Source organism: Leucoraja erinacea, chromosome 8 (assembly GCF_028641065.1).
Source record: "Leucoraja erinacea ecotype New England chromosome 8, Leri_hhj_1, whole genome shotgun sequence".
NCBI lineage: Eukaryota > Metazoa > Chordata > Chondrichthyes > Rajiformes > Rajidae > Leucoraja > Leucoraja erinaceus.
In genome coordinates this window covers 43,094,554-43,108,874 of record NC_073384.1, presented here as the reverse complement: position 1 = coordinate 43,108,874, position 14,321 = coordinate 43,094,554, and the positions used below count along the sequence as shown (strand labels likewise).

Below are 14,321 nucleotides of genomic sequence, written 5' to 3'. Positions count from 1 at the left end.
CACCTCATATTTTGCTTGGGTAGCTGACAACCCAATAGTATCAACATTAAATTTTATAAGTTTAGATAACTAACTAACAACAACCCGGTTCCCCTTCTCTCGTATCCATCCACCTATGTCCCTTCTTCCTCTGGCTTCCCACATCGTGCTTCTTCTCTCCTTAACTCACATCCTTTTGTAGCCTTCCCACCTCTGGCCTATGTCCATCCACCCAACTGCCAATCAACCACCCTTCACTGGAATCCACCTATAATTTGCCAGGCTTTATCTCACCCCCACCTTTTGGCTTTCTCCCTTCATTACAATCAGTCTGAAAAAGGATCCTGACCCAGAGATGCTGCTGTACTTAGTCTTTTTTTGTTGTAAGCCAGCATCAGCACTTTCTTGTGTCTACATCCTGTTCTTTATGTCAGGTTTTATGCGTTTGAACTAAATTAGTAATCCCACAAACGTATTCTCTTTAAGTATATTGATCGTAGAACCTATTTCTAATTAACCTTCTTATTCATGCAGGTATTCCACAGCCTTTGCTAGATCATGCTGATGCTCCAGTCTACAAATCTGTGCTGGAACGAATGCAGGGATTCTTCTGTACCCTGTATGACAACTGGTAGGAAGAAATTTTGTCAGTACTTTATTCTCAATATGGTTTTAATTTGAAAATTAATACTCAAATCATCTAATCCTTTTGTAACAGCATAGTCAGAGAGTGATACCACTCTGGCCTACCATCCATGTTAGATGTGAACTTGCACTTCTGTAGTTCCGGTTTCTGATTTTACCTTCCCTCTTTATATTGTTAGGAAACATGCCTCGCCAATTGCTAACATTTTTATTTTATACTCTTTGTCTGTATATTAGTTGCTTATCAGCATCCTTTCAGTATCTTGCTGTGTGCATACTAAATGGACGCGAATTGGGTTATTTAGCTGCAGAGACACCATATTTGATTAGTTTTTGATGAGCAGCATTGATTAGTTCTGGATACCTTGGACAGAGCTGGCAGCTATAGTGCAACAGTCACAAACTTGATAAAGGGATTAAACAATATGCCGTAATCATTCTGGTCTCTGGATCTTAATGTGACATGCTACATGCTAACCTATTTGAGATTTAGAAACTTTCATTCTTTTTTGTAACTGATTTTATTTCTAATATCTGTTTATTTGTTTCTTGGATGTTAAAAAATTTTTCCATTTATCAATTACTTTTATTCTTGAACAGTTTTCATATCCTCGGGAATGCTGGACCAAGCATGCTTCAAGACTTTTTCGCCATAAGTAATTTTGCGGAATCTGTCATAAATTCTGCTTTCGTGAATCTGGAGAATATTCCTGACTATAGACTCCGTCCAGTGCTCCATATCCTTTTTGTCTTAACAAAGCTGGGCAGGTAACTTCCTGTTGGGATAAATAAATACCGAGATTAGAAAATTGGTATGCATTTTAGTGTGAGTTTAGATATTTGAAAACAAAACTGCTAATGCTGGAAATCTTTAAAACAATCAGAAAAAAGGCGAGAAAAACTCAGCAGGTTAGGCTGTGGGAAGAGAAACAGAATTAATGTTACAGACTGTTCCTGAAATACTACATTTTTATTTCAGATCTTTGGTAAGTCACCTATTGAATTTAGTGTCTTAGTCGTTCATTACAAAACAGGCCCTTCAGCCCAACCTGTCTATGCTAACCAAGATGCCCCTTCTAAGTGAATGTCGATAGGCCCATATCCCTCTCATTCTTTCTCATTCATGTACCTGTCCAAGTGTCTTTGAAATCTTGATATAGTACCTGCCCCAGTTGCCTCCTCTGGCAGTTCATTCCATATACCCAGTATTGTCTGAGTGAAATGGTTGCCGTTCAGGTTTCTGTCAAATCTTTCCTCTCCTGTTGTAAACCTATATTCTTTGTTTCTTCATATCTCTATCCTAGGTAATGGACTCACCCTATCAATTTCTCTCATGTTTTTATACACCTCTATAAGATTACCCCTTAGCCTCTTGCACTCCAAGGAATAAAGTCTTAATTTGCCCGATATCTCCGTGCACCTCAAGTCCTGGAAAATTCTTCGTAATTTTTCTCTACATTTTTTCCACCTTAATGACATCTTTACTATCGTAGGGTGAGCAGAACTCAACGTAATGCTCCAAATGCGGCCTCACCAACATCTTGTACAACTGTAACATAACTTCAGAACTGCTATACTCAATACCCTGACCGATGAAAGCTTTCTTTATGACCCTGTTCACCTGTAATGCCACTTTCCACTCTACCTCTACTCTACAACACTCCCCAAGGCCCTACCATTCACTGAAGTGCCTGCCCTGGTTTGACTCCCAAAAATGCAACTCTTCAAGCTTAACTGCATTCAACACCATTAGCCATTCTTCAGCCCACATGTCCAGCTGATCAAGGATTTTGCGATGCCAAGGTGCATGAAAGTTAATTGAGACTGTCTTCAGTGTTTCATATTTGTACATTACCCATGAGGGATGGAGTCATACAGCATGGAAACAGGCCCTTTGGCCGAACTTGCTAAAGCTGACCAATAAACCCCATCTACACTAGTCCCACCTGCCTGCGTTTGGGCATATCCTGCTACACCTATCCGATCCATGTACCTGCCCAAATGTATTTTACATTTGTTCTATATACACCTTTTGTGTCTATTTAAAAAAAAAAAAAAAAAAAAAAAAAAAAATTGCCCTCTGGTTCACATTAAATCTTTTCCCCCGCACCTTAAGCCTATATCCTCTGGGTCTTGATTCCTGTACTCTGGGTAAACAACTGTGCATTCACCCTATCTATTCCTCATGATCTAATATACCTCTATAAGATCACCGCTCATCCTCTTTGCATCAAGGAATAAAGTCCTAGCCTGCTCAACCTCTCCCTATAGCTCAGGCCCTCTAGTCCTAGCAACAACCTTGTAAATCCTCTCTGTACCTTTCCAGCTTAACAATATCATCATTCCTATTGCAAGGCGACCAAAACTGAACACAATACTCTAAATTGGCCTCACCAATGTCTTGTACAACTGTAATATGACCTCCCAACTTCTATACTCAATACTCGTGTTGAAAGCCGCCTTGACGCCATTTTCAAGGAACTAGATCCTCTGCTCTACACCACTCCTCCTCCTGCCCTGGTTAAACTTCTCAAAGTACAACACCTCACACTTCTCCTTATGCCTGGTTGTTGCTGATTTAATTGAAACATTATTAATTATCCAGAGTTCACTAATGTTGAAAATCTATCATAATTTCTCATTTAAAAATGGCATAAAACCCTGTATGAAAACTTGATTGCTGCATCTTGCCCTACAGATATGGTTAGAATTTTGCATTAAATTGAAGTGGATTTAATTGATTACAGTTAACTGAGGTAATGATGTGAGGCAAGATTTTGACATGCTATGCCATTGCACGGTGGTGTTATGTTGTAGCAAGATCTCCCCAGCAAGATCCCTTCCATGGTGTTATCAAAGTTATGAATTTGATGGAGTGGAAGGATAGAAGGGTAAAATGTTTCTTGATGTGTTATTTGTTTGTTACGCAATGTTAGGAAGAAAATGCAAATTAAATACAAGATAATTACTTAACTTGTGCGTACGTGTCTTTGTGAAGCCTTTGGTCCAGTCCTGTCCACCCGAACATTATGAAACGGTGCTGTGCCCAATTCTTGGACCCCTATTCTCCTATTTACTGCAGGTAATTATATTTAAAAGATAGTTCTGAAGGATAATTGTTTAGCTCTTGTGAACTTATACAGCTATACTCTAAAGTTCAAATGTTACTGGGTTTTATTTGGGATGTGTATTCTCAAAATTTGAATGCTTTAAATATTCTGTAGGTTCTATTTTTTTCTCTGGTAGTAATGAGGGAACATTGGGTGGGGTTGTATGAATGATTTTGGGGAGTGCACTGGTCAGCTGCAGTGAACAAGTAGGTGTATTCTAGAATAGCATTTTTAGATTTGCCGTGTGTCATGCAGAAGCTCCTACTCTACTGAGCTGGTGGTTAGGAGTGGTTTGAAGAATTGTATTTCACCCTGTAGCTTTGAAAGCCAATGACTAGTGTACCAGCAGCAATTCCATGCATTTCAATGGGATTGCTAACCTGGTGTGTGGCAAAAGGTGGGTGAATGTAGCTGTTTTGTTTACTTTAATTCATGTTAATGTTTTCAATTGTGATTCAAAATTATCTTTCATGTCATTTTTATTTTTGCAATAAAGATATTTACACTTCTCTCTGATCAGAGATATTTAGAGAAAGTGTAAGAAACCTGATAGCTGGAGTTGTTGGAAGATACTCGGATTATGGAGTTGTAGTCATGGAATGATCGTTCAAGCACCCATTTAATGCTTATCCCATTTTTTCCCCTCCAATTCTTCCCAGATTCTGCTACCCACTTCTATACTTGGGAGTAATTTACATCGGTTGATTAACCTGTATCCAACCTGTATATCTTTGGCATGTGGTAGGAAACATTAGGGTCACAGTGAGAATCTGCAAATTCCATGCATCCTGTACTATCGAGAGACGGCAGCTCAATTTTTTGCACCACTCTGTCACCACTTTGCTGTACCTTGCAGAGTATTCTACTGACAGTGGGTGGGCTCTCGATTTGCACTGTCAGCCAACCTGCTATTTACAGACCAGGCAGCCTTGTAGAATGCTTGCGCTGCCATTATGGGTGTTATGGAGTAACTGGGTATTATGGAATATGTGGTCACAAAATGCATGTGCAACTTTGAACATGGAGGCAAAAGCAATGCAAGGCTGGGATTAAGACCATCTAGAACAAAATAATTTGATACAGTTCTCTCTATTTATGATTGAGTCAAAGATGTGGTGGCTAGGTTGAGACTATTTTGCAATGCTATGGAACTTCTCAGATAATCTGAGCAGTTCATTACATGACATGTTGGAGATTGCAAATCTGTTTTCTTGATATTGCGATTGAAATTTTTGTGCTAATGTTTTCACTATTTTACAATGTATGGAATATAAAGAGAAAAAAACCCCAGAAAAATATGAGCACATTGGTCCAATAAAATATCCAACTTTTGAAGTTTAAAAATATATATTCTCTGCATGGCGGAAATATTTGAGGGGGCATTTACAAATATTTAAAGACTTTTGCATAAATGCCTTAAGATAAATCTCAGGGTAAATCGTTTCTACTTGATTTTTGTTGGTATTTTCACACGTAAGTGTTGGCAGCTTCAGCATTCTTGAGCAAATGGAGAAGCCCTGATCTTGTCAGCTGTGCTGCACTGGCTGCGCTGGCTGCACTGGCTGCACCTGCTGCACCTGCTGCACTGTGCCCTGCTGTACTGCAAGGTTGGAAATGTGAAACTGAGTAGGAAAGAACTGCTGATGCTGGTTTAAATTGAAGATAGACACTAAATGCTGGAGTAACTCAGTGGGACAGACAGCATCTCCGGAGAGAAGGAATGGGTGATGTTTCAGGTCGAGACCCTTTAGACTGATGTCAGGAGAGTGGGCGGTACAGTTAAAATGTAGTCGGAGACAGTAAGACTGGTCAGAGAACTGGGAAGGGGGAGGGGATGGAGAGAGGAAAAGCTACTTGAAGTTAGAAAAGTCAATGTTCATACCACTGGGGTGGAACTGAGATTCCCTTGGAGTTTGATACTGATACTGTGAAAGGTTATGCCATTCATTTGATTGGTAGTTGTATAGCTACAGGCAAGGTTAAGATGTATCTTGATTATTATATTTGTTTTAATGTTCAAAATATTTTTAAATGCCATTGTATTTAAAAATTACCAAGTATTTTAATTAATCCCTTTAATACTTAAATATTTCTAATATTTAGAAATAATTTCAATGTACCTGTATTGGCAACGATGTTAGGACTTTGCTGAATATGGCCCGTGAAGGAGTGGTTTGTTGGGCTGTTTTGATCCACTGAGATTATCCAAAAGTTGTTAGCATAGCCATTGTTCATAATCTGGCTGCTTGGATCCAGGAGAGTCTTGCCTTGCAAGATTAGCTACATGGGTTTAGACTGGGTCAATTTTGGACTGTGGGGAATGTGAGCGCTGAATGTGCCTGTGTATATTGCACTCTCCACTTGGAAAACCTACCTGATCTTCTTTTGCGATTAGAAAAAATTTACTGCAACCAAAATAATAATGGAACGTAAATTTATGACACAACACTTTGGGTCTGAAGAAGGATCCTGACCCGAAACGTCACTCATCCTTTTTCTCCAGTAATGCCGCCTAACCTGCTGAGTTACTCCAGCATCTGCCGTTCTTGTGTTTCTGCATCTTGATGCTGCTAAGTTGTATACACATAAGATGCAAAGCGTAGTTTGTGATAGAGTAGGCCATGGGACAAGTATCTCTTCAGTCATTCTGTAATGGAAAGACTGGCAGCATATATGTTGTAGAAGAGAAAACTGGGGAGATGAGGGGCAATGGGTGTGTGTGTGTGTGTTTTTTTTTTAAGGAAGCTTGGATCTAGAGCTAGTAATTGGAAATTTGACAATTTGCCAGGAAGTGGTAAATTATTCTACATTTTCTTTCATTCTTCCAGAGACTGAGTGGCAAATGGGTTGTCATCAACCAGAGAGGCCTTTTGGAGTAAGTAAATGTCAATTGAAAAATCCAAAACCGCGGTAATCATAGCGTTGGAATTGCATTAATATTATACAGAGAAGCTTAAATATTTATAAAGAGGGTTTAGTTTGTTTTGATGAAATTTAATGTTAAGGTCTGTTTTTGTTCATTTCCCTTACAAAGATGTTCACAATTTATCATAACTTGCATCGCATGATTCAAAGTAATGAATCATTGCTCCACTGTTAATTAATGCTGTGGTTTTAGCACATGTCGTACATTTTGCTGCAGCTCGCCTTGTACTTAATGGTTTTGCCTCACTGCCTTTGACTCCAACTTTTTGATTCCCACACTACCACCACCAATTGCAAAGCTTGGCTGATCCAAGAGAAGCTGTTAGCATCCCATTTACCATCCTAAACATTTGCACCATTTGCCTTGGTGCAGTGAGTGCCACCTTCAAAAGGCATACATCCCTGCCTTGGCATATAGACAGCCGTGTACCTTTGAATACTGCCTGCTGTAGGTTCCTCTCCAAGTCATGTACTGTACCAGTTCTGAGGTTTAATTTAGATACAATGAATATGTCGCTGGGTCCAAATCTCTGAGTTACTGTCCATTGTCATAGTGGGAGCATTTCTACCTGAAAGACTGCATAAGTTGTTGAGGGCATTTAGCAATTACATGCTGACTACCAGCAACATCCATATTCTGAAAAAGAATTTATGGTGCATTTAAGTAATATAAATTTGCATTATTTCTGACTTGGAGGGTTATAAGGTCTTTTCTGATTTTCTAGGGCTGAAAGTGGTGGTCCTGAGGAGAATCCAGAATCCCAAGAAATGTTGGATGAGCAACTAACACGCCTTCTCACCCGTGAATCCATTGATCTAATGAGTAAGGAATATAATTGTTTACACAAAGAAAGAAAGCTACCTGGAGAAATAAGTTCCAGACAGATTTAATATAGACTTTTCTATGTTGTCAAAGTGAACATCATCAAATCAACTTGGAGACGTATTTGATCTCCAGAGAGACAATATCAATAATAAGTGCTGAACAGTTCTGGCAAAATCTAAAAGTAAACTGTTGATTCATAAAAACATTCTCTTCTGTACATCAGTGAAGGCAGGAATTGCTTGAGTTTGGACTATTTAAAACAAGATCGTGAGGAGATGACTTTATTGATGTAAATCTGGTTCTGTTTGATTTACTTTTCATTCTATTTTGCTTCTTTTAATTAAGCCACCTCCCATTGACATTTCTTTACTGTTCACTCTGTCACACCCTCACTATATGCAGATATCGAGAACTGGAGGACGGGAATCAATAAGCTTACCACATTTGTTTACAAGACAAAATGTGTGAGCCCACCTAGTTCCCTGTTCAATTGGGCTCAGTAATTTTCCGATAAATGTAGCATAAAGGGCCTGTCCTACTTGCCGATTTTTTTTTCGCTGACTTCTGGCATCATTGACTGACTTATCAGGTCACCAAAAATATGTGGCGTGATGACGTATGACGTGGCGGTGATGCAGCGTGATGACGTGTGACGCGGCATGATGACGTATGACCCGCGATGTATTTTCAAGTGTCATAACATTTATTTTTGTCGCTGCTGGATTTTGGAATGTTCAAAATCTTTTGGCGACACTGGTATGACGCCGGGAAAATCGCCAAAGTGGGCCAGGCCCTTAAAGGCTCGGTTTGACTGTTTCCTTTTGTTTTGCAGCTGTGTGTTGTTGTGTTAAGAAGGGCCCAGAAACTATGCCAGGGGATATGGATGGTAAGTTTCCATCACTTGATTTTTCATACTCCAATCTAAACATTACATTGTCTCAGATTTGCAGAAATAGTTTTGCGTGGGAACTTTTTAACTCAGCGGGCAGAGTTTTGTATGTTTGGTTTAGATTAGTAATACAGGTGCACAACCTTTTATCCGAAGTTCCAAATAACGAAAAGCTCTGAATAGCGGACATTTTCTCGGTCCTTGAAAAAAGGTCCTTGAAGACGTTCACCGAGGGCGGCCCGCAGAGGTGACAGCGGAACCTCCGGTCGGTACCTCGAAGAAAGGGGAACTAGATTTGCGCGTAATAATTGACAGTAGGCCTGCCCGCTGAGTTAGTTCCCACGGTAATGAACACAGTGTTTGAGTCCGTGGGAACTTTTTAACTCAGGAAGCAGCAGATTGCAGTTTCAACCTACACCCCTATATACCCCTGCTCCAGCTCCCCGCCCATGCAGGGAACTGTCTAAGCCATTGCTAAGTCAGGACCAACAACCGCAGGCCCACTGCAAGCACGGAGATCCCAGAGATCCACAGGCAGCAGCCCAGCCCCGCTCCAACTATAGAGGAACACGCTCCCCGTAGGGACAGAAGCTGATGGTGTGCAAGGTGCGTCTTGGTCTTGAGGTTGCGGATGAGGGGGCGCAGCTCGGGCTGTGACGTCTCCGGCCACCCCCTGTACAGGAGCTGAGACTGGGAACTGTGGGGTTGTTTGCAGTTGCAGAGTGAGCCGGAAACATCGGTATCAGCTCCCAGCCGAGGGGGGTGGCCGGAGACGTCAGGACCAACGGGACACCGACTGCAAGCACGGAGATCCCAGAGACTCACAGCCAGCAGCAACTCTAGCCCAGCCCCGCTCCAACTCCAGAGGAACCCGGGTTGCGGATGAGGGGATGCAGCTCGGGCTGTGGGTGAACTGCCACTTGTCACTGTAGCGGCCCATCGGGGAGCGGGTTCTTGTTGGTCCTGACGTCTCCGGCCATCCCCCTGGACAGGAGCTGAGAGACGTCAGGACCACCAGAAGCCGCTGCCCGATGGGCCGCTACGGCGACAAGTGCCAGTTCGCCCACAGCCCGAGCTGCGCCCCCTCATCGGGACACCGACCCCCAGGCCCACTGCAAGCACGGAGATCCCAGAGACTCACAGCCAGCAGCAACTCTAGCCCAGCCCCGCTCCAACTCCAGAGGAACCCGGGTTGCGGATGAGGGGGCGCAGCTCGGGCTGTGGGCGAACTGCCACTTGTCGCCGTAGCGGCCCATCGGGGAGCGGATTCCTCTGGAGTTGGAGGGACAGGGAGACACAGGGCTTTTGATTGGGCAATCACTTGCAAAGTTCTCAGTCAGTGCACTCTCCTATAAGATCATCTCGCAGAGAATGATAGCCTATATTTTGGAAGACTCAAACTCGGAAACTGCCGGGATCGAGGCAAAAACCTTGTGGATTTTGCTGTGTTAAGAATTACGTGCAGAGTTCAGTAAATCATTCGAGCATGCCTTAAAGAAAACCTAGTAAACAATATTTGTGTATACCAGAAGCTAGACATGCTCAACAGTGAGACAAGTTCAATTGCAAACCAAGAAATTGAATGGAACTTTATCTTTGTCTCTATTGTGAAAATAAAGTGTCGCTCTACCCCACTTGAAATCACTTCATGGATTTAGTTTAGTTCAAGTCAGTTTGAGATTAAGACTGACTCGGGAAATTTCAGGCTCCTCGATCCCCCCTGGGTGCATGCCGTCCAGCCTTTTGTTTGTTAACTCATGCTGGTTATTGTCTTGCTTCTCAGATCTATAATGCTATATATTTTGGACGGAAACCCATCAAAATTGTGTTTTGCTGTGTTAAGGTGCAGAGTTCAGTAACGAGCAAGTAAACAATATTTTGTATACAGAAGCTAGACATGCTCAACAGTGAGACAAGTTCAATTGCAAACCAAGAAATTGAATGGAACTTTATCTTTGTCTCTATTGTGAAAATAAAGTGTCGCTCTACCCCACTTGAAATCACTTCATGGATTTAGTTTAGTTTAATTCAGTTTAGAGATACTGCGCGGAAACAGGCTCCTCGATCCACTGGGTGCATGCCGTCCAGCGATCCCTGCACATTAACACTATCCTACACCCACAAGGGACAATTTGTTTTTACATTTACCAAGCCAATTAACCTACAAACCTGTACGTCTTTGGAGTGTGGGAGGAAACCGAAGATCTCAGAGAAAACTCACGCAGGTCATGGGGAGAACGTACAAACTCCGTACAGACAGCACCCGTGGTCGGGATTGAACCCGGGTCTCTGGCACTGCATTGTACTGCACTGTAAGGCAGCAACTCTACCGCTGCGCCACTGTGACCGCCCTTGATTAAATATTAAAGTTCCCCCTGTTTATTGGAAATAGATTCATGCAAGTATAAATTTCTTACTCTATCTCTAAAGTTGGGCTTTTGTTAAAGCTACCAAACATGGTTTTGTGCAGTGCAATGAGTTTCATTTAAATCGAAAGATTGTATAGAAATATTTAGAGATGCTTTTAGTTACTTACTGTTTTTAATAGTGTTATTGAGTTTGTTTTCTGCGCACCTTCAGGTGCAAAATATTGAGTCAATGCAGCTGTATCATTTCAAATTAGGACGAGTCTTGGGTTTCAAGGTTATAATTGCTCCTCTGAAATTGATAATAGGGTTTATTCTATGACTAAAACAAGCAACTGCTTTCTTTAAATATAAATGTAAGTCATAGTGACCTTTCTGGCCTCTTGTGCCTCTTCCTGAATGTATACAACAGTATTGAATTTACTCTGAAAAGTTATTACTGTATCAAACGTATAGCCTTTTCAATAGATGATGAAATGATGAACACAAATGATGGTCCACATGTTGGGTCTGAAGAACTTACTGACCTAGGAAAGTGCCTGCTCAAGTCTGAGGTAAAATAATTTGCACTTCTTTTTTACTGACACAAGATGGATATGTTTTGAGAAACAGGAGTTACAAACTTGCCTTTATTCTGCATTATTTTTAATATGTAATAGTTGTGTGATTTGATTCTGGGGCAGATTGGGCATTACTATGATGTTAGTTGTTATGACTGTTTTTCCTAATTTTCTTATTATTTTAGGAAATTTGTAAAGCATTGTTGGCAACTGCTTACAGTGCTGTGATTTGGAATGACACCATAACGTGCCAACGAGCAACTCTACAACTCTGCTGGCCATTGATCAAGCAGGCAAGTATGGGCCAAGTGTTCTGTCAGGCTTTTGTTAGTCACACTGAACATTTGAGATCCACAGAACCTTTCTTGAACCTTAAGCAGTTATGCCACCCTCTTGTGAATTTTGCATTTAGTACAGTCATGCTTTGAAAGTCTCGAGCTTTTTGCCTTTATATTTTAATATTTCATCCATGTCCTTGTGTTGGAGAGCTCTTGATGTTTGGTCATCTGTTTGTAAATGCAAAAGCCGTCATGTTATTTTGCTATATAGGACATTATATTAATCCTGTTGCTGCAGTTGTGCATTCTTCCTGGCAGGTGATCAGAGTGTAAATGGGCTTAGTCTGTGTTTCCTTGTTTTCCATATAGAACAAAATAAGGAAAATTCTGAATTTGGAATTAATGCTTTAACCAATCGCCTGAGAATGCACTCTTTTCTACAGTTTTACATTTTCTATATATTGATTAAATACAAACTTAATTTGAGTACTTACAGCAGTGTACAATGATCTGTTTTTATTTTTGATTTTAACATCTGGCATTTCATGCTTTCAGTCAAATTATCTAAATATTTTCTGGGCAAGCTATGTATTTTCAAATGTTTCTAACATTTACCAGAGTAAATTATTTATTACAACCTCCAGTATCATCTATGTAGTCATATAGGTGCCATTTCATTAGTTAACTTCATGTCTGTCAAAATTAATAAGCTAAAGATTTGGGGGTCTGTCTTGCAACATATTCAAATGTTATCATGCTTAGTCTTTCCACTGACTGGTTAGCACGCAACAAAAGCTTTTCACTGTCCCTCTGTACACGTGACGATAAACTAAAATCTGTATCTGAATACTTGTGGCATTATCTTGTCCTAGACATTGCCCCAGTTCATATCCACACCTGTGGTGATCACCTCCAAATCCCTGCCACCTTCATTTTTACCAGATGCTGGCTGAGCTGAGTCTGTGCACCCATTAAGTGGGTGTGGATTCTGATTGACTGTGCCTTGAATGTCAGTGTTTTTTCATTATTGCTTGATAAACCAAAGAGTTAATCTGTTTTCTACATGGTTGGTGATCCCAGCACGGTATTCTGATGTAATACTGAGCAGCCAGATGCAAAGTGCAACAAGTCTTCATAAGATGCACGACACAAAAAGCTTGAGTAACTGCGGGACAGGCAGCATCTCTGGGGAGAAGGAATGGGTGGCGTCTCGGGTCGAGACCCTTCTTCAGATGCAAGTTCACCATCCTTTTTTTCATTTAGTTGAGAGATACAGTGGAAACAGGCCCTTCGGCCTAACAAGTCCATGCCGACCTGCGACCCCCACACACTAACACTATCCTACACACACTAGGGACAATTTACAATTTTGCGAAACCAATTAGCCTACAAATCTGTATGTCATTGGAGTGTGGGAGGAAACGAGCACCCGGAGGAAACCCACGCAGGTCACAGGGAGAATGTACAAATTCCATACAGACAGCACCCATAGTCAGGGTCGAACCTGGGTCTCTGGCGCTGTAAAGCAACAACTCAATTGATGCGCCACCTTGCCACCTTATGGCTAAATAAATTCCTCCTCATCTCCTTTCTAAAGGTTTCTTTTATTCTGAGGCCGTGTCTTCTGCTCCTAGAATCTCCCATTAGTGGAAACATCCTTTCCACATCGACTCTAACTAGGCCTTTTATTATTTGATAAGTTTCAATGAGATCCCCTCCTCTCCTTAGCATATGCGTGCCCTGGTCTGGGTTCACTGGTGAGTGGACAGGAGATCAGATGTGTTGATATATGACTTTCAGTTCTCCCTTTGGCATCCACATTTGGCTGAGCATTTATAGAAATCTGAGACCTGTTGGTGTTTGAATAGCTGACCACTGTCAGTCAGCCAATGTGTGGCTGTGTACTATGCCAGACTTTTCAGAATAATTTTCCCATGCTCCAATGAAAACTAATACCTACTGCACAAACTTGTGAAAACACTCCCATTTAAAAGAGAATATTCAATTTTATTGACCGGCTTAGTAATTCTTATTCTGTTTAAATTGTACAATTTTTTTCACCTTGTGCTGTTCACAATTATGAAATTTGTTTCTTTTTATTCTGGCCTTTTGATTGTATATGGTTTCTAATTCAAAAGTCTCCTTTTTTAATCAGATTCCTGTTTATTTCTTTTGCACATCACAGCTGATGTTTTATTTTTTTTTAATAAATCTTGATGTTCAATCTGGATTTTCTTTTACATTCAGGTATTGTCTGCAACTCTACATTCTGATGCAACCAGTTGGTTTTTCATGAGTGTACTTCGAGGGTTGCAGATGCATGGGCAACATGAAGGTTGCCTTGCAGCATTGGTCAATCTTGCTTTCATGATATATGAGGCACTGGTAAGCACCTGACTAAGTAAAATTGTGGATTCTAATGCTGTTTATATTTCATATTAATTAAGAATATTGACTGAATGGAATGGCTCTATTTTAAGCACCCAGCAATAAATAAAATACGTCTGTTCCAGTTTGCTTTAAAAAGAATTACATATTTTACAAAGTACACTCATTAGTGTAGGGTCAATTTGCGTACAGAAGATTCACCATCTGCAGCTGATGACCTGTTCTGAAAGTTAAGACAAGAATTTAGGTTGGGTTTACAGCTTTAATTACAGTGCAGATTGGATAATAGGAAGGATCCTTTCCATTGATCCCAAACTTTGGAACAACCCTTTAACCATTTAACCTCGCTACACTA

General features: G+C 40.8%; 1 protein-coding gene across 1 annotated transcript in view; it reads left to right on the top strand.

Annotated features, from left to right (window-relative positions):
* LOC129699622 (exportin-5) overlaps positions 1–14,321 on the top strand; it is a 90,207-nt gene that overhangs the window by 70,512 nt on the left and 5,374 nt on the right. Inside the window, exons 22-30 of the mRNA XM_055639584.1 lie at positions 514–610; positions 1,225–1,361; positions 3,609–3,706; positions 6,563–6,609; positions 7,385–7,482; positions 8,318–8,371; positions 11,209–11,294; positions 11,486–11,593; positions 13,826–13,963. Of these exons, the coding sequence (XP_055495559.1) occupies positions 514–610; positions 1,225–1,361; positions 3,609–3,706; positions 6,563–6,609; positions 7,385–7,482; positions 8,318–8,371; positions 11,209–11,294; positions 11,486–11,593; positions 13,826–13,963 (863 nt within the window). The remainder of the gene's footprint in view (positions 1–513; positions 611–1,224; positions 1,362–3,608; positions 3,707–6,562; positions 6,610–7,384; positions 7,483–8,317; positions 8,372–11,208; positions 11,295–11,485; positions 11,594–13,825; positions 13,964–14,321) is intronic.